The 27,899-nt window shown below is 40.9% G+C and overlaps 1 protein-coding gene across 3 annotated transcripts in view; it reads right to left on the bottom strand.

Annotated features, from left to right (window-relative positions):
* The window catches only part of KIAA1210 (KIAA1210 ortholog), a 50,048-nt gene extending 22,492 nt beyond the window's left edge, over positions 1 to 27,556 (bottom strand). For 2 of the 3 annotated variants that reach the window (XM_012475886.3, XM_012475906.3), the window contains exons 1-6: positions 27,305 to 27,378; positions 23,310 to 23,380; positions 16,874 to 17,042; positions 7,322 to 7,448; positions 6,548 to 6,682; positions 2,330 to 2,485 (exon numbers count right to left, since the gene is read on the bottom strand). In XM_012475886.3, the coding sequence (XP_012331309.1) occupies positions 2,330 to 2,485; positions 6,548 to 6,682; positions 7,322 to 7,448; positions 16,874 to 17,042; positions 23,310 to 23,370 (648 nt within the window). In that variant the 5' untranslated portion in view covers positions 23,371 to 23,380; positions 27,305 to 27,378. Of the gene's footprint in view, positions 1 to 2,329; positions 2,486 to 6,547; positions 6,683 to 7,321; positions 7,449 to 16,873; positions 17,043 to 23,309; positions 23,381 to 27,304; positions 27,379 to 27,520 lie in introns of those variants that run through there. The other variant, XM_012475896.3, reaches the window with a different exon arrangement.
* Between the last annotated feature and the right edge of the window lie 343 nt (positions 27,557 to 27,899).

Here is a 27,899-nt window from a genome sequence, read left to right as displayed (position 1 = left end):
TTCCTCTATCCCCTCTCACATGTAAATTGTGTATTGAGTGAAAGGCTGATCAAAGACTCAAAAAAATGCAACCATTTGTCTCATCTTCCCACACCTTTTAAAAATGTGTTTCTCTTTCCCCAGTATCCACCTTTTCCCCTTTAAATATTGAAGCCCTCAAAATCATCTTTGGAGAAAGGCACAAACCTGTCTCCCAGGTGCACATCCTTAACCTTGGCAAAATAAAATTTCCAAATTGATTCTGACCTGTCTCAGTTACTTTTCTTGTTTACAAACTCAAAAACAAAAAGAAAAGTAACTCAATTAATAAATGGATAAAGGAGAAATAGATATTTCTCCAAAGAAGATACACAAATGGATAATAAGCACATGAAAAGATATTTAACATCATTATTTACTAGAGAAACGCAAATCAAAACCACAATGAGATACTGCTTCACACCCACAAACATGACTATAATTTTTTTTTTTTTTGAGATGGAGTCTTGCTCTGTCCCAGGCTGGAGCACAGTGGCACAATCTCGGCTCACTGCAACCTCTGCCTCCCGGGTTCAAGTGATTCTTCCGCCTTAGCCTCCTGAGTAGCTGGGACTACAGGCGCATGCTACCACACCCAGCTAATTTTTTTGTATTTTTAGTAGAGACAGAGTTTCACCATGTTGGCCAGGATGGTTTCGATCTCTTGACCTCATGATCTGCCCACCTTGACCTCCCAAAATGCTGGGATTACAGGCTTGAGCCACCACGCCCGGCCGACTATAATTTTTTAAAAAAGGAACCTAATGAGTGCTGGCCAGGATGTGGAGAGATTGGAACTCTCATAAATTGCTAGTGGGAATGTAATGTAAGGTGGTGTAGCTGTTGGGGAAAACAGTTTGGTAGTTCCTCAAAAAGTTAAACATAGAATTACCATATGACCCAGCAATTCCACTCCTAGGAATATACCCAAAAGAATCGAAAACAGGTGTTCAAACAAAAATTTGTGTGCGAATGTTCATAATAGCACCATTCACAATAACCAAAAGGTAGACAGGACACAAGTGTCCATCAATGGATGAATGGCTAAACAAAATGTGGTACATCCATATAATGAAGTGCTATTCAGCCATAAATAGAAATGAAGTATCGATAAATGTCACAACATGGATGACCCTCAAACACATTATGCTAAGTGAAAGAAGCCAGCACAAAGACCACATATTCTATGATTCCATTTATATGAAATATCCAGAGTAGGCAAGTACAGAGATAGAAAGCAGAATAGTTGTTGTCAGGCGCTGATGGGAGATACAAATGGTGAATGACTGCTTAATAGGAACTGGGCTTCCATTTGGGATAACCAAACAGGTTCTGATCCTTGATAGTGGTGATGATTGCATAACATTGTGAATGTATGTACTGTCAGTGAATTGCATACTTTAAGATGCCTAACATGGTAAATTTTACATGATCTGTATTTTAGTACAATAAAAAATGCTATCTAATCCTTCCACTAATTCAGACTATACATCCCAATTCATCTGATTTAGTGGCATGCTGCAGAAAATACTTGTAGTCACAGCCCAGATTCATAAAACAATAAGCATCCACCCACCTACTACCAGTCTGTGCTTTAACTTTGGTTTTAACCTAATTTGTTTCTTTGTTGACATATCTAACTGAGGGCTGCTTAACTTCACAGGATCTTCTAACAACAAAATAGAGTTTTGTTCTGACTGGCCAATTCTCTTCATTATAAATTAGGTTTCTGTTTACTTTTTAGTTCCAAAGGTTAATCATTCTAAACTCTACTTCACTCTAAGAGCCCTTTCAAGTTCACCAACAACCAATTCAATTAAACACATTAGTTTAAGAATGGAAGTGTTTATATGGGCACACGCTACTAATTTGCTGATTGATATTATCTGGTTGACAAACTTAGACATATGAAATAGACACATTGCCCTCTCATGTGTCAACTGATTCTTCACATGGATATGTATCTATCAAATAGTACTATATGCCCTAACCGCTGATATTTTTGGGATTTCAAAGTGTAGAGACTATGCTTCAGTAAAAACCTCTATTTTTATCTTCATGAAATACTCAAAACATCTGCAAACTATTACTGCTTCCAAAATACTATCTTCCATTGCTTATACATTAAAATTATGATTATTTGGTTTGTAGAATTGGATGGAAAACCACCATGCAAATCAAAAGCCAAGAATGTCAGCTCCTTCCGCAATCATCCCCCTAGTGGTGAGCTCAAGCAGGAGAATAAGGAACACAAGAAGAAATTATGCCTCAGATCTGTGAGCTCCCCCAACCTGCCCCTTAATAGACTCACCTGAGTCGCTGTCAAAATCTCATGTGGTAAAGCCTTCTTTTGTGGATTCTTAGGTGACTCATCATAGATAGAAATTTCTACCAAGTCCTTAGAAGTTGGGTCAGATAGGACAACAGGTGGGATGATGCTGAGTCGGCGTCGGCGCGATGGTGAGTTCTGTCAAGAGGGAGAATAGAAGGAACAAGTTAAAACCTGTGCATTCTCTCCCAAATTAGTGGTTTTCTTTTATTCTTTAATAAGAGAAAGAAGGCCTGGTGTGGTGGCGCACGCCTGTAATCCCATCACTTTGGGAGCCTGAGGCGGGCAGATCATGATGTCAAGTGATGGAGACCATCCTGGCCAACATGATGAAACCCTGTTTCTACTCAAAATACAAAAATTAGCTGGGTGTGGTAGTGTGTGCTTGTAGTCCCAGCTACTCGGGAGGCTGAGGCAGGAGAATCACTTGAATCCGGGAGGTGGAGGTTGCAGTGAGCCGAGATCGTGCCACTGCACTCCAGCCTGGTGACAGAGCGAGACTCTGTCTCAAAATAAAATAAAATAAGAGAAAGGAATCAAAAGTTTGTGGAAGACTAAGAATCCAAAGTGAAAAAAAAAATAAACCTAGGGAAGAATTTTCTACCTCCCTGTCTTCATTTCTGGTACCTACTCAAACCAAAGACTAGTAGCTTTGATTTCCCCTCTGGGGTGCTGCACACTTTTGCCAATCCCTAAACAAAGAGAGAAACTTCAAATTACTTGTTCGTGCAAAATCAGAATCCTGATGTTATCTCCTTACTGGTGTTAAATACAAATCTTATTCAATTCTGATATTTGTTTTAATTTTGGTCATGTCTTTGGAAGTCCAGTTCTTCTAGAGGTGAGTCTTTTAGTTATGACCTGGAATTGGCATCCAAATTACACTCTTTGCTCATAGTATTCCAGGAATTATCTGGATTGAACCTTGACTGTGTTAGTTGCTTATCTTAAACCTGTCAAGACTGATTTTCTGGGATTTTTAAAGAAAATCTACAGAACTAATCCTAGTTTCCTAAATGGAAAAAAAGTTGATCATTTGGGCTTTCCCTGCGATTCAGCAGACAATTTAGTTGTTTCCATTTTGAAGAAAATGGTACACTTGACTTGGAGGCACTGGTCCCTGCCATGGTCCTCTTGATGTGGATCAGAATCCCTGCTTTTTATCTTTAACAAATACTGGCTAAGCATCTACAATGCATTATACCCCATTCCAGGAACTGGGCCTGCAACAATAAACAAATTCTTGCTGTCATGAAGCTGACATGCTTGCTTCTGTTGTAGACTCTCCTCAGCTCAAAGCAGATAGCGTTCAGACACTGTAGCCAAAGAAGGTGCCACAATGGAAGTTCGCTAAGGTTATGTTCCTGAGGTGCTTCTGGCCAGGTTTTCCAGGGCTTCCTTATTTCTGCTAGGCCCCATTGGGAGCTTTTGGGAAGAGGCCAGTTCAACCAGCCCCAAGCCCAGCTTTAATAATAATAACTACAATAATGGCAACTAACTTTTACTAAGGGCTTACAATGTGCTAAGCAGGGAGTGCTCTCCATAGATACATCTCATTGAAGACTCACAACAATTCTTTGAAGCATTTGCTATTGTGGGCTCTGTTTTACAGATGGGAAAAACAAAGTTTGAGAGATGATGTAACCTGCCGTAATTCTCCCAGTGGCAGAGAAAGCATTTGAAAGGTCTGTCCAGCTTGATTACCCTTGTTCTTCATCACTATGAACTCCTGTCTCCTAATTATAAGGGCCAGAAAAGTGAGAGCCCATACTAAAGGCCAAGTTGAAGAAGTTTAAAGTCAACAACCAGAGGAGATGGTGTACCTGATTCCTTAAGAAGGGCTGAGGGACAGTCAAGCCCGTAAGCAATAAGAAAACTGTTTTGAAGTCTCGTTCCTTAAATGAATAAATTCAATTTGATTCAACAACAGCAAGATGCTAATAATCTGCTGTTGTATCTTCTTAACTATTTGTGCTCAAATAAAGGGAACAGAGAATGTCTTGGAGAGTAATGTAGACATCTACATTCTTAACACTTCAGATAGGACATCAGGTGAAAATCTGGCAGGAAATAAAATTGTCTCACTGTCAGTATTTCTGACATAACTGTATACCTGGATTTCTTCTTTCACAATCTCCTAGTTATTCTGAATGTCACTTCATCCATTAGAATCCTGCCCCTTCAAAGAAATTGACCCCACTGGCCAATTCCATACTTGCACCAGCTTCTATGTAGCACTGGGTGTCAGGACTCTTGATTTAATGCTGTCAACCACCCTTCCGTTTGGGGTTGTCATTTTGGTACTTAAGGGAAGTTTCCCATGCAAAGGTCAGGCTGGTTGTTGATGACTTAGGTCCTATTAATACCTTGCTGTCTTCAGCCCTGTTTTCCAGGGTAAGAACTAAGGGGTCTGGTCAAAAGTATGAGGTGTAGGCCCAAGCCAAACATTTAAGAAAACTTGCCTTTAGGCGATTGTGGCCTTCCCCAGCCACTTCCTTGTGAGAAGCAATGCCCCTAGAATGTTTTCCTTTAGTTTTCACAAAAATTAATTTTTAAAAAAATGGGACTGGGTGCAGTGGCTCACATCTGTAATCCCAGCACTTTGGGAGGCCGAGGCAGGTGGATCACCTGAGGTTGGGAGTTCGAGGCCAGCCTGACCAACATGAAGAAACTCTGTTTCTATCAAAAATACAAAATTAGCCAGGTGTGGTGGTGCATGCCTGTAATCCCACCTACTCAAGAAGCTGAGGCAAGAGAATCACTTGAACCCAGGAGGTGGAAGTTGTGGTAAGCCAAGATCATGCCATTTCACGCCACCCTGGGCAACAAGAGCAAGACTCCATCTCAAAAAAAAAGAAAAGGAATATCTCTGCTATATGAGTCTCTCTGTTGCTGGGACTAAGAGAAGAGGGGAGAGAAGGAGGAGTCCAAGAAACCAGTTTCCTCTTTCTGAATGTGAGAACACTGTGACACTTGGTCATGGTTGTGAGGCCGCAGGAAGTGTAACTATGGAGATGAGTGAAAGCTAGTGTTGATGTTTAAAACTGAAGATTGAATAGTTCATGGAAATGACTTTTCCTGCTGTAGTACAAGACAGCAACAGTCTTCTGACTCTAGGGGTTGCTGAACAACCTTAGGGTAAACACAATTAGTGTCTATCTCAGTGTTTTCTCCTCTACCCTTCATAGCTAATGGATCCAGAAGAAAGGAAGCCAGAGTGAGAGATGTGGGGTCTTAGCAGACATGTCAGAAATAAGCCCCACTTACCTTTTCCCAAATGGGAAATAATCATCTCTCCAGAGGAGAAGGGTCTCCCCCTTGTGTGGTCTTCCCACTTACACAGGGACCTTTGGACATAATCCCACCCACAGGCTGAGAGGGGGAAAGCAGCTGTTAAGGGTTGTCTCCTTGACAATATCTCCAGCTCCCCCTGGAGCATTTCTAAATCAGAGCTATAGTCTGACTGAGCAATGGATCCCTACCATAAGTTTAGGATTAGCTGGAGGCAAGAAGTCACATAAATGCTACATTACATAAGGGCTAAGGTGTACCATTCTTTCTGTCCAGGCAGATATAAAGAACTTGAGCATCTTGGGATAATGGAAGGATCAAGGGTTTTGAGGTTAATAAACCTGGGTCAGAGTTCCAAGTCTACAATTTACTGCCTGGGTAAGCTTGAGCAGTGTCTTTAACTTCTCTAAGTCTTCATTCAATCCTCACAAACAACCTTTTGAGGTAGATGTTAATATTATATCCACTGTAGATAAAGAAAAGAAGGCTCAGGCCGGGCATGGTGGCTCACGACTGTAATCCCAGCACTTTGGGAGGCTGAGATGGGTGGATCACAAGGTCAGGAGATCGAGACCATCCTGGTCAACATGGTGAAACCCTGTCTCTACTAAAAATACAAAAATTAGCCAAGCATGGTGGCGCATGCCTGTAGTCTCAGCTACTCGGGAGGCTGAGGCAGGAGACTCGCTTGAACCCAAGAGGCAGAGGTTGCAGTGAGCCGAGATTGCACCACTGCACTCCAGCCTGGTGACAGAGCAAGACTCTGTCTCAAAAAAAAAAAGAAGACTCAGAGAAATTAAGCAACTAGCCCATGGGTCACACAGCCAGTAAGTAGCACAGTAAGAATTCAAGCATAGATCTGTCTTTCTGACTCAGCTGCCCATGCTCTGAATGATTCCACTTTGTTACCTCAGTGATCTTGGGGCTCGTAACCCAGACTGCACTTGCAGGCACATCTTGAGGCACAGCTCCTGACATGGCTCCAGACACAGCTCCAGGCACATTACTCTTAGGTTTAGACAGAGTTCCGGAAATATGGGATCTCTGTATAAGAGAGAGAGAAAAACTTGAGGGTTGGTATGCCAGCATATAAACAGTAAAATGTCACTGCCAAAATAGTTATTCTTATTGTATGTTAAGAGAAGTAAATATAGGCCAGGGATGGTGGCTCATGCATGTAATCGCAGCACTTTGGGAGGCCAAGGTAGGCGGGTTGCTTGAGCCCAGGAGTTTGAGACCAGCCTGGGCAACATGGTGAAACCCTGTCTCCATCAAAAGTACCAAAAAATCATCTGGGCGTGGTGATACAGGACTGTAGTCCCAGCTACTCGGGAAGCTGAGGTGTGAGGATCACTTGAGCCTGGGAAGTTGAGGCTGCAGTGAGCTATGATCATGCCACTGCACTCTAGCCTAGGTGACAGAGTGAGACCTATCTCAATAAATAAATAAATAAATAAATAGAAAGAGAGAAGTGAATATGGAAATATTAATCAACACTGTGTGCCAGGTAATAGGCACATTATATATTTATACATCCTCTCATTCAAGGCTTACAACAGCCCTGTGGGGGTAGGATCAGCTGAGAAGCAGAAACAAGTTCCCACTCCTTTTAATTTTGTCAGGGTTAGCGTAGGGAACAGAAGAGTAGTCCAATTAGACACTGATGCTCGAGTCCACTATTACCTGTCGAGGTCTGCCTCTCTGGGGATCCATAGAAGGATTCATTTCACTTGCTGATCTTTCAGGCTCAGGAACCAAGAAGAAGATGCTATCATGGGATATGGCTTTGCTCCCCATGCCACTCTTGGCCCTGGACAGAAAGGAAAGGTCTTGTAAAATCAACTCAAGGGTCATGAGAACTGAAGACAAATGTATATTCATAATATGGCCTGCCATAGATACCTCAGAAGGAAAGCAGGGATGCATATGCATTGACATAGAAAGCTGCTTATGAGATTATAGGTGAAAAAATAATACTATGATCCCATTTAATATATACACATATATTACACACATATATAGTTCACACTCAAAGAGAAAAATCTAGAAGGATATCCACAAATTTTTAGAGGTGGTTCTCTGTGAGGAATGGTGTACTAGGGACAGGAAGGAAATTTTCATTTTCTACTTTTTGTCCTTCTGTATAATTTTAATTTTTACATTATGAGCATATATCCTTTTTATGTAACAGTGTTACTGAGATATGGTTTACGTACCATACAATTCACCCATTTAAAGTATGTAATTCAATAGTAGCAATTCTAGGGAATGGGAGGAAAAGCCATGAGTTTTGCTATTATTACAATGAGAATTATAAAAGATCTTTCACACCCAAATTTCTCTCTAGTGTTTTTTTCAAGTGTATCAAAGATCTTCTCAGATATGGGAGGCTTTCATTCATCAGATCCTTTCCTCTTTCACACAGGAGCCCTACAATATATCTATCCTATTTTCAAAGTCATCTTATGTACCACCTGCCCCTCCCTTCCCCAAGCTTGCTAAATCCAGATGAGAATACATTCTGATTGGGAATGGTGCCAGGTTGATGACAATTACGTGTTAAGAAAATTTAGAAGAAAGACAGAAACAAATGAAAGGCTAAAGACATGAAAGACGACTTTTTGGAGTGTGGTAATGTATTTTACCTTAAAAAAAATTCAACCAAAGACATCACAGGAAGAGCAAACTACAGACCAATATCTCTTATGAATATAGATGCAAAAATCCTCAATAAAAAACTCATGAACTCAATTCAGCAGCATATAAAGAGAATTATATACCATGACAAAGTAGGATTTGCAAGGAACGATTGGCTTAACATATGAAAATCAATGAATGTCAAATACTATATTGATAGAATAAAAACAAAAACTATATGACCATTTCAAAAGATGCAGAAAAAAGATTTGTAAAATTCAACACCCCTCCATGATAAATGCACTCAACCTTGATAGAAGATATCTGTGACAAACCACAGCTAATATCATGGTGAAAGGCTGGATGTATTCCCCCTAAGATCGGGAACAAGACAAGAATGACTGCCCTTATCATTTCTATTCAACAGTGTATGGGAGGTTACAGATAGGGAAATTAGGTAAGAAAATGAAATTAATGGCATCCAGAATGGAAAGGAAGAAGTGAAATTATCTCTATTCACAGATGACATAATTCTGTATATAAAAACTCCTAATGAATCCACTAAAAATGACTAGAACTAATAAATGAATTCATCAAAGTTGAAAGATACAAGAACAATATATAAAAATTGTATTTCTATACACTTACAATGAACAATCTGAAAATGAAATTATGAAAACCCTTCCATTTACAATAGCAACAAAAGAATAAAAACTTAAAAATAAATTTAACAAAAGATGTGCAAAGCTCATACTCTGAACACCATAAGACACTGATGAGAAAAATGCCAAAGGCCTGAATAAATGAAAGGAAGCCTCATGTTCATTCATTGGAAGACTTGAACTTGTCAAGATGTCAATACTTCACGAAATGATCTACACATTCAATGCAGTCCCTATTGAAATTCCAGCTGGCTTTTTTTTCCATAAAATTGCTCTTAAAATTCATAGTGAAATGCAAGGGACCACAAATAGCCAAAATAATCTTGAACAAGAAGTACAAAGTTGGATAACTTATACTTCAATTTTAAAACTTACTATAAAACTACAGTAATCAGGAGAGTGTAGCACTAGCATAAAGATAGACATATAGATCAATGGAATAGAGTTAAGAATTCAGAAATGAACTTATACATCTATGGTTGATTTTCAGCAAGGGTGCCAAGACTATTCAACGAAAACAGAATAGTCTCTTCAACAGATGGTGCTGGGGCAACTGGGTAACCACATGCAAAAGAATTAAGTTGGACCTTTATTTCACACCAGATTAAAAAAATTAACTCAAAATGCATTAAATGCCTGAATATGAGAGCTAAAACTATAAAATGCTTAGAAGAAACCATAGGGGTAAATCTTTGTGATCTTGGATTTGGCAATGGATTTTTAGATATGACACCAAAAGCTCAAGCAACAAAAGAAAAAAAATAGATAAACGGGGATATGGTATGGCTCTGTGTCCCCACCTAAATTTCATGTCAAATTGTAATCCCCACGTGTTGAGGGAGGGACCTGGTGGGAGGTGATTGGATCATGGGGGCAGTTTCCCCCATGCTATTCTTGTGATAGTGAGTTTTCATGAGATCTGATAGCTTAAAAGCATGTGGGAGTTCCCTGCTTGCACTCTGTCTCTACTGCACCATGTAAGACGTGCCTTGTTTCCTTTTACCCTCTGCCATGATTGAACTGTGAGTCAATTAAACCACTTTTCTTTATAAAGTAACCAGTCTCAGGTAGTTCTTTATAGCAGTTAGAACAGACTAATACAAATGGATTTCATCAAAATTAAAGATGTTTGTGCATCAAAGGTTACTAGCAAGAAAATGAAAAGATGACCTACATAATGGAAGAATATATTTGCAAATTATATATCTGATAAGAGTCTCGGATCTGAAATATATAAAGAACTCTCTCACTAATAGGAATTCTTATTATTGAATTCTTAAGGAATTCAATAATAAAATGTTAACTCAATTAGAAAATGAAAAAAAGGATGTGAATAGACATTTCTCCAAAGAAGAAAGCTATACAAATATCTTTTCCAAAGATATACAAATGGCCAACAAGTACATGAAAAGATCCTCAACATCACTAGCTGGCAAGGAAATACAAATCAAAACTATAATGAGATGCCATTTCACACCCATTAAAATGGCTAGAATCAAAAATTCAATTCAGATAATAACAAGCACTGGCAAGGTTGTGGAGAAATTGGAACACCCATACACTGCTGGTAGTGCCTCCATACATTGCTGGTGTTAAAATGGTGCAGCCACTTTGGAAAACAGTCTAGCAGTGCCTCAAAAGGTTAAATATGTAACAGCCATTTGATTGAACAATTTCACTCCTAGGTATATACCCCAGAGAAATAAAAACGTATATCTGGCCAAAGCTTGTACACAAATGTTCACAGCAGTATTATTCACAATAGCCAAAAGGTGGAAGAAACCCAAATATCCATTAACTGATAAATAGATAAAATATGGTATAGTCATGCAATGGACTACTATTCAGTTGCAAAAAGGATAAAATTCTGATACATGCTACAACATGAATGAACCTTGAAAACATACTGAGTACAAGAAGCCAGTAAGAAAAGATCACATTCCATTCATGTGAAATGTCCAGAATAGATAAATCCACAGAGACAGAAAGCAGATTAGTGATTTCTAGGGCGTGGCAGGCATGGGGTGGAGGTTGAATAGGGAGGACTGGTCAATGGGAACAGGAGTTTCTTTTTGAGGTGATGAAAAAGTTCTAAAATTTATTATGATGATGATTGTGCAACTCTGAGGATTTACAAAAAAAATTTGAATTTTACTATTTAAGTGGTTTAATTGTAAAATATATGAATTATATCTCAATAAAACAGCTACCTACAAAAAAAAAAATCAAGTTCTTGATGCATGATTTTAAATGAATGACCCTTGAAAACATACTAAGTAAAAGACCCAGTCAAAAATAGCCACATAGAGAGAGATCCAAGATGGCTGATGATTAGCAGCTCGGGCACGTACCTCCCAGTGAAAGCACAAAGAACGAGAGGACGCCACACTTTCAGACGAATATTAGTTGCTCACGGACCAGGAGATTCCCAGTGGAGGAGCTCCACGGGTCGCCAGGGCGACTCTTGTGGCCGGCGTGGCGGTTTTGCTGGTGCCTTAGCACGCCAGTTCTTGGTGCAGAGTCCGGAGATTCCCGGGCAGAAAAGCACCATCAATCTTAACACCGCTGTTTTGGCCGGCTCAGTGGATTGCTCAGATTTCGGCGCAGGGAATCAACAAGTTGGACGTCAGAGACCCAGTTAGAAAGTCGGTAATTATAAAGACGACAGACGGACAAATATATAATGAAGGGAAGAAACCAGCGTAAGAAGGTAGAGAATACTCAAAATCAGACTGCCTCTCCCTCTACAGGGGATTGCAATTCCTCATCAGTAACGGAACAAGGCTTAATAGATTACACGTGTGTTCCAATAACAGAAGCAGGTTTCAAAACGTGGGTGATAAGAAACTTCTGTGAATTAAAAGAACTTGTTCTAACCCAATGCAAAGAAACTAAGAACCTTGAAAAAAGGTTTGACGAAATGTTAACGAGAATGGACAATTTAGAGAAGAATATAAGTGAATTGATGGAGCTGAAAAACACAACACGAGAACTTCGCGAAGCATGCACAAGTTTAAACAGTCGAATTGATCAAGCAGAAGGAAGGATATCAGAAGTCAAGGACCAGCTCAGTGAAATGAAACGAGAAGACAAGAATGCAGAAAAAAGGATGAAAAGGAATGAGCAAAGTCTCCAGGAAATATGGGACTATGTGAAAAGACCTAATTTACGTTTGATAGGTGTACCTGAATGTGACGAAGAGAATGAATCCAAGTTGGAAAATACTCTTCAGGATATTATTCAGGAAAATTTTCCCAACCTGGCAAAGCAGGGTAATATTCAACTCCAGGTAATACAGAGAACACCACAAAGATATTCTTCAAGAAGACCAACCCCAAGGCACATAATCGCCAGATTTATTAGGGTTGAAATGAAGGAGAAAATACTAAGGGCAGCCAGAGAGAAAGGTCAGGTTACCCATAAAGGGAAACCTATCAGACTTACAGCAGATCTCTCAGCAGAAACCCTACAAGCCAGAAAAGAGTGGGGACCAATATTTAACATCCTTAAAGAAAAGAACTTTCAACCCAGAATTTCCTATCCAGCCAAACTAAGCTTTATGAGCGAAGGAAAAATTAAATCTTTTGCGAACAAACAAGTACTTAGAGAGTTCACCACCACCAGGCCTGCTTTACAAGAGCTTCTGAAAGAAGCACTATACATATAAAGGAACAACCAAAATCAGCCTTTCCAAAAATACATCAAAAAGCAAAGAACTTTAACACAATAAAAAATTTACATCAACTAATGGGCAAAACAGCCAGCTATCATCAAACGCCGGTATTAAACTTATATATATTTTAATTGGATAAAAAGCCAAAACCCATCGGTATGCTGCATCCGGGCCCATCTTACATGCAACAATACACAAAGACTCAGAGAGAAGGAGGAAGATTTACCAATCAAACAGAGAGTAAAAATAAACTAATAAACAAAAAGCAGGAGATGCAATTCTCGCCTCTGATAAAGTAGACTTTAAAGCAACAAAGATCAAAAGAGGCCAGGAATGACATTACATAATGGCAAAAGGATCAATGCAACAAGAAGAGCTAACGATTCTATAGATCAACGAGATAGAAAATTAACAAGGATATTCAGAACTTGAACTCAGACCCAGAACAAGTAAACTTAATAAACATTTATAGAACTCTCCACTTCAAATACACAAAACATACATTACCACCTCACACCTATTCCAAAGGTGACTATATAATTGGAAGTAAATCACTCCTCAGTAATCGCATAGCATTTCATAGGTTTAAATTAAATATTGGTTGGCTGTTTGTTTGTTATCTTCTTCCCTTATTCCTTCCTGACTACATCATTAAGTATAATTATCAGTATAAAAGAGCTTTTCAATACCCATTACTAAATTGCATTCTAGCCTGAGCAAGAAAGCAATACTCCCATTCTCTCTCCCTCTTTTCCTTCTCCCTCCTCCCCATTCTCTCTCTCTCTTTCTCTTCCTTTTTCCTCCTTCCTACTCTCTAAAAAAAAAAAAAAAAAAAAAAAAAAAAAAAAAAAAAAAAAAAAAAGAAAAATAGCCACATATTGTATAATTGCATTCATGTGAAATATTCACAATAGGCAAATCCATAGAGGCAAAAAGCAGATCAGTAGTTTGAAAGAGGAGAGGGGAAATGGAGAATGAGTGCTACTGGGAGCAGGGTTTCTTTTTAGGGTGGTGAAATGTCCTAAAATTGAGTAATAGTGATAGCTGCACACCCTAAAAGGTAGAATTTTGTAGTATGTGAATTATATTTCAATAAAGCTGTCATAGAGAAACATAAAAATTTTAAATGATAAAGTTATTCCCTTTAGGTAGGAAAAAATGTGTATGTGTATATAAAAGATGAGATTAGACATGAAAAAAGAAAGGAAGAAAAGAAGGAAAAAAGCAAGCAAGCTGATACATGCTACAACATGGATGACTCTTGAAAACATGCTAAGTGAAACAAGCATGCTAAGTGAAAAAATGCTAAGTGAAACAACCTTTGTATGATTCTACTTACATCAAATATCCAGAATAAGCAAATTTATAGAGGCAGAAAGTAGATTAGTGGTTATTTAGGGGGAAAATTGTTCATTGGTACATGGTTTCTTTTAGAGAGTAATAGAAATGTTTAAAAATAGATAAAATAAATTTAAAAATCTTTAAATACCCTTTTTGCACTTATTACCTTTATTACAAAACAATACATATATGTTGGCACTTTAAAAAATCTTCAAATGGTAATAGAGTAGCAGCTTGAGCATTGTGGGGCTAGCACCCACCTTGTCATTATGAGCCTGTGGGGCCATCACATGGACATATTTGATAATGACACACCATAAGGACAATCTCATGTTATGGGGATTAAAACAGAACCTGCTCTCAGATGGCTTGTGGGCCAGCAAGAGAGGAGAGGAGAGAGATGTCTACTACTCTGTACTAAACTCCTACTTACCTTTTCCCTATAAAACTCTGCTATCCAGGTGGCCCTGGTGTTGAAGGCAATGTAGTCTGCTTTATAAAACAGCAGTCCAGCAGAAAATTACTGTGACTCTCTAGATAAACACTTAATGGGCATATATGATTGACCCAACATTGAGAGAGTAATGTTTCCGGACATCTCTATATACACACATATGCTCAGTATGCACACATAATATACTTTCACTCTGCTGCTCTGTGATCTACTGACTCAAATCAGGTTCAGAACCAGTGTAGCATCTGTGACTACCTTGCCTCCCCTGCTTTGTGTGCAGAAAAACTGACAGGAAATCTTGGGCTATGAGTGGGCTGAAGAATGTCTCTCACTTCCATGCTGTGCATTAACCAGTGAAGCTGTTGAATTGGCTCTATAGTGCCAAGCCCTCCCTGATCAAAAGATTACATTAGCACCAGTTGTGACCCAGTTTGTCAGAAATCAAAACTCTTGTCCACTTAACATATCTAGTGCTCATTGATCTGTTCCCTGGAGGTGAAAAGAAAAAAAATCCAAAATCTCAAACAAAATCTCAGCCTTAAATAGGACAGTGAAGTACATTATTACAACAGCACTCATTAAGAAATCAAATGAAGGAACGGGATTTGTCCATTCCATCAGATACAGCTTAATACAGTCTTGGAAGTAGATGCTGGTCCTGTGGTACAGGCCAGGGGAAAGCTGGTTATAAGTTTCATTATGATTGATTGCTTCAGTGAATGAAAAAAGCTGATCTCCCTTCTCCGGGGTGACATATTCCAGGGTTTCTTCCCCTAGCACATTAAGCAAAAGACTGAGATCAGGGGCGATCTTCAGGCCCCCTAAGTTATATTCTTTTTTTTTTTTTAAGACAGAGTTTCACCCTTATCCCCCAGACTGGAGTGCAATGGCACAATCTCGGCTCACTGCAACCTCCGCCTCCCGGGTTCAAGCGATTCTCCTGCCTCAGCCTCCCGAGTAGCTGGGATTTTAGGTGCCCACCACCACGCCTGGCTACTTTTTTTGGTGTGTTTTTAGTAGAGATGGGGTTTCACCATGTTGGTCAGGCTTGTCTCGAACTCCTGACCCAGGTGATCCGCCCGCCTCAGCCTCCCAAAGTGATGGGATTACAGGCATGAGCCACTGCACCCAGCCAAGTTACATTCTTTGAGTTAATTTATGTTCCTTACATACAAAAAAAATCCCCCCCTTCCCTCTCTCTCTCTGTCTCTGTCTCTGTCTCTGTCTCTCTTTCAGGTTCAGGTGCGCACACGCTTCTGGAAAGGAAGGAACAATAAGAGGGGGAAATGTAGAACTTTAGCAGAGATAGTAAACCTGAATGCCCCTCCCCGAACTCCCGCCTGCTTTTAGCAGGTTAGTCTTACTGAACACTATAAGGCGATGGGCTATAATAGTATTTCCTGTGAGGTACTGCATAAGCCCCTATTCCAAAAACCATCTCCCCTACTCCCAGCAAGACGATCTGAAATTCCTCACACTGGATGCACTCATGAAGGTTGTTCTTAAGGAGCCATATATGATAACTATCAGGCCATTATGTTATAGAATGTATTGGGGGAGGTATTGAGGACAGTATAACATGTCAGCTAACTGCCCCATTCCCTTAAGACTGCATGGTTGGAATGGATAGCAGGACTGGTGAGTTCTGTGGGGAGTCCAGGTAAGTCTGGTGTTTAAGGCCAGGAGAACAGGCCTAAGTAGAACTCCATAGAGGGGGATCTGATAGATCCAGAGACAGCTGGGGATCCTAGGTGTCCAGATAGCACAATAGGATGTGGAAATTTGGGCACTGCAGATGAATATCTGAATAGTGATGGCAGTGGTAGCTGGAAACAGTCTTTCCTATGCCCTCTGTGACTATAGCATTTCCCCTAGTATCCTGGGATGGAGGGAGAAAGGGATTTGGGTTATTTGCTTGAGTGTGTGTTTTTATAGCAACACAGTGATTTCATGCTCACAAACCAACCCACTCCCAGTTAGATAGCTTTACTATATGAGGCTTTCATCACTCATTATGAGATCTTGGCCAGATCTGTAGTCTGAGAGCCAGGCAAGCAAACCAGACCAATCTCTTGAACGATGCAGGCCCATCTTACCAGATCAAACAGGCCTCCAGCTCCTCAATGGCTGCAGGCCCCACATCTCAACTTATTTTAGCTGTGACAGGAAAGGCTTCCCTGAATATCTGTACTCTCTCACTCAGTGCTCTTGGGAAATGGGGTATGCATTTGCCATGCTCCAACCCACTGAGCTGTGCAGCGCAGACAACAAACATGCATATGCACACAGAGAATAGCACTGTCCCCCCTCCCACCCCTGACATGACTGCATTGGCAATGACTGCAAGCCTGGCCCCCATAGGTGGGGACTCTCGGTGATCCCAGTGATTTAGCTGCCAAAAGATGACCTAGATCCAACTGTCTGCCTCTTCCCCTGTCACCATCACTCTCTACCCCATCTGAGCTTACCTGGCCCCAGTTGGTTGATTTTCCTGAACGGGCTCCAGAGAAGAGATGTTAATGTTGCTTCTGGACAAACTTGGTTCTTGAATTTCTTCTTCCTGGCTATCTTCAGCCTCTTTTTTCTTTTTCTTACCAAAACAGCTCTTAAGGACTTTAAATTTGGATTTCTTCTTTCCTGGAAGTGAAAAGTGAAAATGAGTCAGAGTGTGATGGTAGAAGGGAAGACAAGAGAGGAAACAGGGCCTTCATGACAGGAACAAGGACCATGATCCCACCCAGGTGACCTGCAGAGCTTGGCCTCAACCCCAATGCTCACAGCACCATTCAACATTCATTTAATTAGTTGTCCCCTTAGTAACTCAGTAACAAAGTGTCTGAGTTACTGGTGAAAGCAGAAGCTTAGGCCACAGCTTGCGATCTTTGGGCAGCCTCTATTCAGGCTAAACTCACTAGGAATTAATTTGCCTCTCAATTTCAGCTATTAACATACACACCTCTTTCTTTGTCCTAAGAAGTTCATTCATGTGAAGCAATGATTCAGCCCATGAAAGCACTTGGTACTCCCCTGATTTTACTCCGGTGGCTGGAGTCATTGCAATCCAATAGGAGAGCCAAGCTTCCACAGGTGAAAAATACTTCAGAACCCTTAGAAATCAAAGTCCAAGTGGGAGTTGATACTTCCCAGCCTGCATGCTCAAAGGATGCAGACCCAAAGAGTGAGTGCGGTTGGTTGGTGCAGTCCAGGAACACTTCCTTGAGGAAGGAATTTATGAGCAAAGGAGATGGCCGGGAATCAAAAAGAAAGGGCTACCCAGGCAAAGAAGCTGCCTGTGTAAAAGGCATGTCAAAATCAGATACTAAAGAATTTTTCAAGGAGAGAGAGAGAGAGAGAGAGAGAGAGAGAGAGAGAGAGAGAGAGTGTGTGTGAGATGATCATTTTCTGTGTTCTTCAACTCTTGCCAATTGGTTTGGATTATCTACAGGGCTGCTGCCTTTTGCACATGCAGCTAAATGTGAGTTGCTCCATCTATAATAATCACCAGGGCAGCAGTGAGGAATGTGAGCTTTAAATGCTCTTAAGGTGCTGTCTGTTTGGGATTTAGTTTCTTTTTCTTTTCTTTTTTTTTTTTTTTGAGACAGAGCCTGACTCTATCACCCAGGCTGGTGTGCAATGGTGTGATCACAGCGCACTGCAACTTCCATCTCCTGGGCTCAAGCGATCCTTGCACCTCAGCATCCCCAGTAGCTGGGACTATAGGCATGAACCACCACACCTGGCTAGTTTTTGCAATTTTTTGTAGAGATGAGGCTTCACCATGTTGCCCAGACTGGTCTCAAACTCGAACTCTTGGCCTTAAGTGATCCACCCGCCTTGGCCTACCAAAGTGCTATGATTACAGGCATGAGCCACCACGCCAGGCCTCTTTAGTTTCTTAATAAGCACATATGTCTTTATTGTGCTTATTAAGAAACTAAAGGGGAGAAGGGGGAGAAGGCTTGTGATACATTCTTCAGAGGGAAGGAATTAGCAATTAGTGATTTCACATGCAATAAGTACCAACTAAGGTATCTCACTCCAAGTCTCAACTGTCTGATCTCCAGAAGGCCTCATCAGCACAGCAATTCTGTGCTGGCAATGAAGGGCCCAGACAAGGGAGTTGGCAGTGCAGCAGCTATCATGAAAGGCTTGATGGGGTAATGGAAAGTACCACCCAAGAGTCAGAAAATTCTGGAACCCTAGGCTTCAATCCACTATAAATTAGCTCTGTGACCTTGAGTAGGTCACTCAGCCTCTCTGGTACTCAGCAGGAAAATGAGAGGATTGCACCTGATCAGCATCTCCCAAAGTGTGTTCAGAGGGATGCTCATAAGGTTTGTTGCATGAAAAAGGGATTTGTAGTCCAGTCAATCTGGAAAATTCTGGATTAGACAAACTTCAGTAGTCTGCTTTCCAACAAAACTTTTCTGAAACTTCAAAATGCGTATGTATATGGTGAAGTTCCAAGAAACCAGGCAACAATATTATCTCCCAATGTGTGTAAGCAGAATGTCTGGCCAAACACACTTTGGGAAATGCTGAACTAGAGTTCCTTTAGCTCGGAAATGCTGTGACCTATTTGTGCACTGATTAATCCTGAGCCTGCCAGGGTAAAAGTTCCTAAACTTCAAGACCTGCCTTAAGTCCAGTTTCCCACCAATCAATGCAACTTATGCTTCTCTCTGTTCTCTGAACAACTAAAACTTGGCTGTTGGCATCATAAGTTTTATGTCTGAATGTTCTTAGCCTGCTCACTCATTCATTTGTTCATTCATCTACTCAACAAATATTTATGAAGGTTAAGAACTTATCGTGTTCTGGGTATCAGTGAGAAACAACTAAGACACAGTTCCCTATGTCTTAGCTACTGCCCCCACCTTAAGGCTGTAAGCAGGACCCTGTTAGCATCCCCCCTTAGCAACTAGCACAGTGCAAGGTGTGCAGTAACAGCTGTGTCCACTGGGGGATGAAGAATACCAACACAGCTTGTCACTTCCTTTGACTTGAGACCACTGAGCAGAGTCATCCTTCAGCAACCTATAATTTAAACACTGGCCCTTATAGGGGTTGATGCAAATTATAAATGACATAGGTAAAGAGCTTAGCATGTGACCTGGCATGTAGTAAGTGCTCGATAAATGTGAACTAGTGTCAGGGATTCAATAATTACTTGCTTATTAGGGCCGGATTCAATTCTATCTGTGGTCATCAGAAGCAGCCCCATATCTATAACTGAATAGTGAACTGCACAATATGCATAATCAGAGGCAGAAGCCAGCATGGAGTAGAGCAACGGAAGATCATAGGACTGTTTGCTTGATAATTGCTGCTTAAGTAACTTCTGTTTTGGATGACTTGGGCAATTTCTTATCTACTAGAATGCACCTGTATAGGGGCATGGTTGGGAAAACTTGGCAATTCTACCTAAAAAGAGAAAGAATAAAAAATGAAAAAGCAATAGGAAACATATCTTTTCCCCAAGATCCCTTTTAAAATTTTTTCAGAAAAAAATTTAATTTCTACAATAATAAAATAATTAAGGCTGAGCACAGTGGCTCACATCTGTAATCCCAGCACTTTGGGAAGCCAAGGCAGGAGGATTGCTTGAGCTCATGAGTTCGAGGCCAGCCTGATCAATATAGCCAGACCTCATCTCTATTGAAAATTAAAAAAATAATTAGCTGGGGATGGTGGTGAGTGCCTGAACTCCCAGATACTCAGGAGGCTGAGGCAGGGGGATTGCTCGAGCCCAGGAAGTTGAAGCTGTAGTGAGCTATGACAATACTCCCACCTGGGCAATAGAGCGACATCCTTCCACCTCTGCCTCCCAAAGTGCTAGGATTACAGGTGTGAGCTACCGTGCCCAGACGGTTTATTGATTCTTGACCGGTGGATCTCATTCTGGCCTTCTGAAAGGGGAAGAACTTTATGCTCAGAAGATTTAGAAACACAGCAATTGTTGCCTCTCTTGCTTCAAAATCCTTTAGTGGAAGGAAGGAAAGCACAGCTAGGGAATTTGGAGTTGCAAACCTGCTTCTCATAATCCAGCAAAGACAGAGAAGAGAGTCAGCAGCTAGTAGCTCCATTTGTGATACAATCTATAAACACTGAATAACTGCATACAAACATGTCTAATAAACTCTTTAGGCTGTAATAATGAATTCAACAAACATAATCATTGTATGAGCAGAAAATTCTACATTAACACATTTTTATGTTCCTAAATTAACAAAATGACTAGTGATGTTGGAACTGTAACAGGTGCTAAAAGTTAAGTATGCATATATGCATATGGTCCAATTCTCCCCAATTTTCCAATCTTTTCTGGCCAGAATCAACAATTATTTTCCCACAGATTCAAAAATAGCTAAAGCAACACGTGTCTCTTTTAACCATAGGCCCTAGAAGGAAAAGAATGTTTCCGTTCCATCCTGTAGGGTGGCTCTGAGTGTGGTGGTGCTTTGTTAGCTTCGTTAGCAGGGAGCTGGGGAGGCACAAAGAGATGCTAACTGCCAAACATGGTGGGTTGGCTGCTACTGCTCTAGGTCAGCTGGATACGACCTTTGTGACAACCCACTGCCAGACATACAATGTCAGTAGCAAGCATCTATGTCTTCAGCCAGCTTTCCATTAGGAGATCTCCCTAACCCAACTGCATCCGACACCCCCACCCCATCGCCCCCACTATCCCATGTATGGACACAAGCCCTGGTCTCAGCCCTGGGAATGAGATACAAAGCTGGGTACTGTCCACATGCGGCGTTACTTTTGAAACGCTAATGGAACTTGAGATGGTTCCCATATATTCAAGTGTATAAATTGGCTTTCAAGCTTTCTTTTTTAAAGTGGGGGAGCACCTTTAAATTGCCGGCAGCTGAGCCCTCCACAGGCTGGTTTTCAAAAGCTACAAAAAGCACAAAGGGTAGAGAGATCTAGACAGCAGGTATGGGTCAAAACTCACATTTGTATCCAGCAATGTTTATATAGGTCACCTATACATTGGGTAACTTATGGCACCACAGGGTACAGCAGTTGCAGTCAGTGAGCTGACAGCTGTCTGGACTTCTCGTTTAACAAAGCTATTGATTTCCCTGTCCAATCCTAAAGACTATGCATTTCCAAACAGCAAGTAGCTTTCAACATCCTCATCCAGTCAGGGTCTGCAGTGTGTCACGTGCCAGAAAACAGCTCATTGAAGCAGTTTTTTCCCCAGAGAAGAAAATACAGCTAAATCTAATGAAGAAATGTTTGCCTCTGGGTTGTATATTTACTTATCCACCATGCATGCAGGCAGCCCATCTGAAATGAACCGAATGAGCTTTTAAAATGCATCACATAATGATGACCTTGTTCTCTTGCATTGCTGCTTGGAAAGAAAACATTTTGTTTTTTGAGATGGACTCTTGCTCTGTCACCCAGGCTGGAGTGCAGTGGTGCAATCTCAGCTCATTGCAACCTCCACCTCCCGGGTTCAAGTGATTGTTTTGCCTCAGCCTCCCGAGTAGCTGGAACTGCAGGCGCCTGCCACCACACTCAACCAATTTTTAAAAATATTTTTAGTAGAGGCAGGGATTCACCATGTTGGCCAGGCTGGTCTCGAATTCCTGATCTCAAGTGATCCACCCACCTCGGCCTCCCAAAGTGCTGGGATTACAGGTGTGAACCACCACACCCAGCTGGAAAGAAAACATTTCTGACTAAACTTTCTTCCCTTTAACCTCCCAACAGCCACTTTATTCTCTGGCCAGCCCTGACTAGTTCTAAAACCGTACTCAAATATACGGTCTTACAAAAAAACCTTGAGAACAGAGAAAAGGCATTTCCTTACCACCATTCTTCATCAAGATGTACTGCACTGCCACCTTCTTTTGTAGGCATCTGCTTAGTTCATATCCAGAAAGATAGGTCAACTGGTTCAGTAGTTGGGTCTGCCTTGCTGAGGAGGCCTTTCACTCATTTATTTATTCATTCATTTATTAAATATTTTGGAGTGCCTAATCTCAATCTCTCTCTCTCTCTCTCACACACACACACACACACACACACACACACAACAGTGATAACACAGAGATAAAGAAGACCCAAGCACTGCCATTAAGAATCCATGATCAGGTGTTCAGCATCCCCTGCCCCACATCATGTGTAAAGTCAGGCCCCTAGGAAGCCACAAGGAGGTTCCCCTCTGTTTTTCCAGAGTTTTCTGTACCATACACCACTAAAGAAAACTCAGCAAAAGAATGGAAGAACAACCCAATTAACTGTTAAATTCAATTCTGTCTTCAAACTCAATGCCTCACATTCCGTCTTATGATTTCTTATTTATTTATTCATTTATTTAGTGTGTGTGTGTGTGTGTGTGTGTAAAGCTTATTGTTTAGTGACATTTGCCTCCCTTTCTAATTTTTCCATTCATAATTACCTATCACTCACAAATGGTGCCATAATTTAGGCAATGGATACATGAGTAAGTTTTGCCAAAGAGAATTTTTGTAAATTGAATCCTATTTAACAGAAGCCTGTGGTGGCATCTTTTGTTTCTATCTCCTTTTACTCCTCAACAAATTAATCTCTTGCTTAGGTCTGAATTATTATCCACAGTAAAACCTCAGTTGAATTTGTCAGATCATGGTGTGTTCTGATTGTATTTTTTTCCGATGAAGCAGGAAAAGCCTTGGTAAGTAAAACCTGGTAGCCATTTTCAAGGAAGATTGCAGGACCTCAGACAAATCTTTGACTATCGGAGTTGGAAGTGACAAAGAAGAAATTAGAAAACTGAAAAGTAAACGTGACTGAGTCTAATGATCTGAGCTTGTTTTCTTATGTCTTGCTTCTTTGTCCTAAGAGCTAAATAAACACAGTCAACAAATCTAGTTCTGATTATCAAGGTTTTATTGGGTTACTTACCCTCATCACCAGCCTCCAGAACATCCAGACTGTCAGAAGTTTCACTGGGTGATTCAGCCATGGTGGGATGACTAAAATATAATACAAAGCAAAAAAGCAGAAGATCATCATTTGATATTCAGGGTGTAATGCAATCCTATCACCCTACCCCTTATCCTTCAGTTATATTCTAAAAATAGTCTAGAAAACATACACAAATGGAATTGCCATTATAGAGAATTATCCTTCCTTTAAAAAAGACAATGATTTCATTTACATAAAATGTCCAGAATAGGCAAATACATAGACACAGAAAAATGTCATGCTCAGGCCTGGGAGAATGGCTTTTATTTGAGGGGAGTGTGTAGTAAAGAGTACAAAGTTTTTTTTCTTTCTTTTATTCTTTCTTTCTTTTTTTTGAGACAGGGTCTTGCTCTGTTACTCAGGCTGGAGTGCAGTGGTGTGATCACAGCTTACGGCAGCCTCGACCTCCCAGGCTCAGGCGAAACTCCCACCTCAGTCTCCCAAGTAGTTGAAACAACAGGCGCATGGCACCATATCCAACTAATTTTTGAACTTTTAATAGAGATGGAGTCTTGCTATGTTGAACTAGAACTCCTGGGCCCATGCAATCCTGCCACATTGGTCTCCCAAAGTCCTGGGATTACAGGCATGAGCCACTGTGCCCTGATAGGGTTTCTTTTTGAGATGATGAAAATGTTCTAAAATTGATTGTGGTGACGATTGCACAAATTTGTGACTACATTAAAAAGCATTGAATTGTATACCTTAAACAGGTGACTTATATAGTATGTGAATTTTATCTCAGTAAAGCTGCTACCAAAAAAAACCTGATCTATTGTTTTGCGTTGGGTCCCATTAGCTTTGGATGTCTATTACTATTCATGGGTGTGCCCAGGGAGACAAAATTGTTTTGACAAATATGCAGAGACATAAAGAAAAGACTGAAACATCTGACTGCATAAAAATTTCAGGCCAGGTACAGTGGCTCATGCCTGTAATCCCAGCTCTTTGGGGAGCAAAGGCAGGAGGATCACTTGAGCCCAGGAGTTTAAGTTGAGGCTGGGTAACATAGCAAGACCTCATTTCTACAAAAAAAAAAAATTAATAGCTGGGAATGGTGGCATGTGTCTGTAGTCCCAGCTACTAGGGAGGCTGAAGTGGGAGGATCACTTGAACCCAGGAGATTGAGGCTGTAATCAGCCATGATCACAACATTGCACTCCAGTCTGAGTAACAGAGCTAGACTCTGTCTCAAAAAAAAAAACAAAAGTAAAACTTATGGCCAAAAAATTAGTCAATAAAAGAATGACAAACTAGGAAATAATACTAGCAACAAACATGACAGATACAGGGGCCAAATTTTTTAATTTATAAAGAGCTCATATAAATCAATAAAAGACAAACAACTTGGTCTAAAAGGGACAAAGAATACGAAGCAGTTAACAGAAAAAGAAATACAAATAACCACATATGAACAGGCTCCATCCTTCTAATAAATAAAGACATAGAAATCAACATATCAAATGAATATTGTCATTTATCAGATTGTCAAAAACCTTAATTTGGATGATATCACATTGTTGACGAAGGTGGGAAAAATAGGGACTCTCATACACTCTGGAGTGAATAGTTCTAACTCTCTAAAGAGCAATTTGGTAGTATCTATCAAAATTTAAAATGCACATACCTTTTGATCCAGGAACATCATTCTCAAACATTACCTTATAGATATATAATCACACTTGCACAGAACAATGTACATACAAAAATGTGTATCAGCATTGTTTTAAACAGTTCAAAATGTGAAACAACCAAAGTGATCATGAAAAGGATAATTCTCCCACGACTCTATGTCATGCTTCTAAGGAAGCATGACGATTGATAACCAAACTTTTAGAAATCAATGCTGACATTATTTTTAGAGACAGGGCCTTTCTCTCTTGCCCAGGTTGGAGTGCAGTGGGACAATTATAGCTCACTGAAGCCTCAACCTCCTGGGCTGAAGCGATTCTTCCCACCTCAGCCTCCATAGCAGCTGGGACTACAGGCATGCTCCCCCATGCCCAGCTAATATTTTTTTATTTTATTTTAATTTTTTATTTGGGGTCTCACTATGTGCCCAGACTAGTCTTGGACTCAAGTGATCCTCCTGCCTTGGCCTACCAAAGTGCTGGGATTACAGGCGTGAGCCACTGTGCCTGGCCCAATGCTGACATTCTTGATGAAAGTTTGTGGGTGGGGGGGAGCACAGGGGATATCCGATGAGTACCGTAATCCAGAGAAAGAGAAAGTGTGCTATATTCATCCATGCCAGAAGGCTGTAGAAAGGCAAGCAGAGACTTTGCTCCTATGATTACTCTCCTTGAGGTCTTGCTGTAACTGAATGAACTATTGTAAAGTGGGGTTAAGTAGATTCTAGAGCCCCCTTGCCCACTCCAGATTTGCATTGTTCCCAGACATAGCTATGATACCATTGCTGTTTCATGGGTGGGCTTCAGGCCCATCCTGTCCTGCTTTCCAGCTGTAAACCCCTGATGCATCTCCAGAGGTTGGGGGAGGGCGCGGGTGGTGACCGCAGGCTCTAAGGCTCAGGAGAACTTGAGAATTCACATAGCCAGATTGACTGAGGCCTCAGAGAAGAAAAGGTTCCAAATCACCATGAGAACTGACAAGGCTGTGCTATCAAGATTGCTTCAGACCCACTTATCAAGATGCCTGTGGTTCCCCACAACGTGTATTCTCCCTCACTGCCACAAGTAATAAACCCAATATGTTCAACTACAGGTATGTTCCTGGCTGGAAGATATTGATACTTTAAGTCACTTGATCGTTATGAGTTAATATTACAATTCTGCCTAAAGACGACTGAGTCCCAGGCCCTCACAGTGATCAGTAATTATCCCCCTACACACACACAGGGACACATGCATACACACACCCTCTCCACTCCATAACCATGCTGCCTTTCGAGAGCCCACATCAACGCATTTATACACCAATGCATTGTCCTAGAATGAATGGCTTTCCCTCTGGCATTCCTGTCTCTGCTAGTTTTCCAAGATCTGGAGATCTGGCAGGAGCAGAGGTAGGAAAATTCAACATCTGAGGGGGTGCAGTGGCTCACACCTGTAACCCCAACACTTTGGAAGGCCAAGGTGGGTGGATCGCTTGAGCCCAGGGCTTCGAGACCAGCCTGGGCAACATGGCAAAGCTCAGTATCTACAAAAAATACAAAACAAATTAGCCGGACATGGTGGTGCATGCCTATAGTCCCAGCTACTCAGGAAGCTGAGGTGGGAGGATTGCTTGAGCCTGGGAGGTTGAGGCTGCAGTGAGCCATGATCGTGCCACTGCACTCCAGCCAGGGTGACAGGGTGAGAACCTGTCTCAAAAAAAAAAAAAATTGAAAGCTTTTAGGAAATTCAGAGGGAGAACAGGAGGAATTCATGTCACTGCTAAGTTCCTGGCCATATTAATAAACACAGCAGCACCCCCCCACCCCTGCCACTATAGAAGCCTTTTTAGACATTAACCAAAATGTCAGGCCATGGTAGGCTAACATTGCCCTTGACCAACCACTGTCAGGGATAGAAGATAGAAAGGGAAAAAAAGAACACCAAAGAGAAAAATATGAAAGAAGAGGGAGAACAAAGAAAGCGGGCATCTTGCCTGCATCTGAACTTTTAGAGCACTAATAGAATCATTGCATTTAACCCTTGAGCTTAGACCGTCCTGTCTGAAATTCTTTGTAGCATATTTGCCTTATTTCCTCAACCAAATCCTAAAAGCCCTGAGGCTTTCAGCAGGCACTCTGTTGACAACACCACCATCAGCAATCCAACTGGACATATGGAACTATCTCCCCTCCTAAACAACCCAGCAACTACAGCAAAACACACAATTTCCCCTTGAGTTCAAATCCTCTTGCTGTTACCATCCATTCCTCTGCATCTCTTTAAAGTAAAACTCTTTAAAGAGTTATCTATACTTACTGCCTCTATGTCTTCACTTTCTATTCTCATGAGCTCTCCAACAGGCTTCCAAGCTGAACTGCTTCCAAGCCACTCCACCAACACTGCGCTTGCTGAATTCCCAGTTATTTTAACTTTCAGCAGCATCTGACGTGATTGGTCACGCCCTTCTTTTTGAATAATTTTATCGCTTGCCTTCCAGAACAGAACACCACCCTCCCTTAATTTTCCTCCTACCTTATTGGCTGTTCCTTCTGGGTCGCCTTTGCTGGATCTCTCCCCCGTCCCTGATTTTGAAATGTAGCACTGCAGGGCTCTGACCTTGGCGCTCTTCTTTGGTCCAAAATCACTTCCTAGACCCTCACCATTAAACAGAAATGTTAACATGAGCAGAATTGCAAGCCACATATTTTCAATTTTCTAGTAGCTACATTTTTAACAAGAAAAAAAGGAAACAGGTGAAGCTGCATTTAATAATATGCTTTATTTAACCCAATATAACCACCATATTATGATTATTTCAACATATAATCCCTATACAATAATATTAACGATGTATTTTGTATTACTTTTGTTCACACTAAGCTTCCACATCAGCTGCATCGGCCCCCTGCTC

This window comes from Aotus nancymaae, unplaced genomic scaffold, assembly GCF_030222135.1.
Source record: "Aotus nancymaae isolate 86718 unplaced genomic scaffold, 86718_ANA_hifiasm-v0.15.2.pri h1tg000004l, whole genome shotgun sequence".
In the NCBI taxonomy this organism is placed as follows: Eukaryota; Metazoa; Chordata; class Mammalia; order Primates; family Aotidae; genus Aotus; species Aotus nancymaae.
Note: the sequence above shows the minus strand (reverse complement) of the source record. Positions and strands in the feature narration are given on the sequence as shown.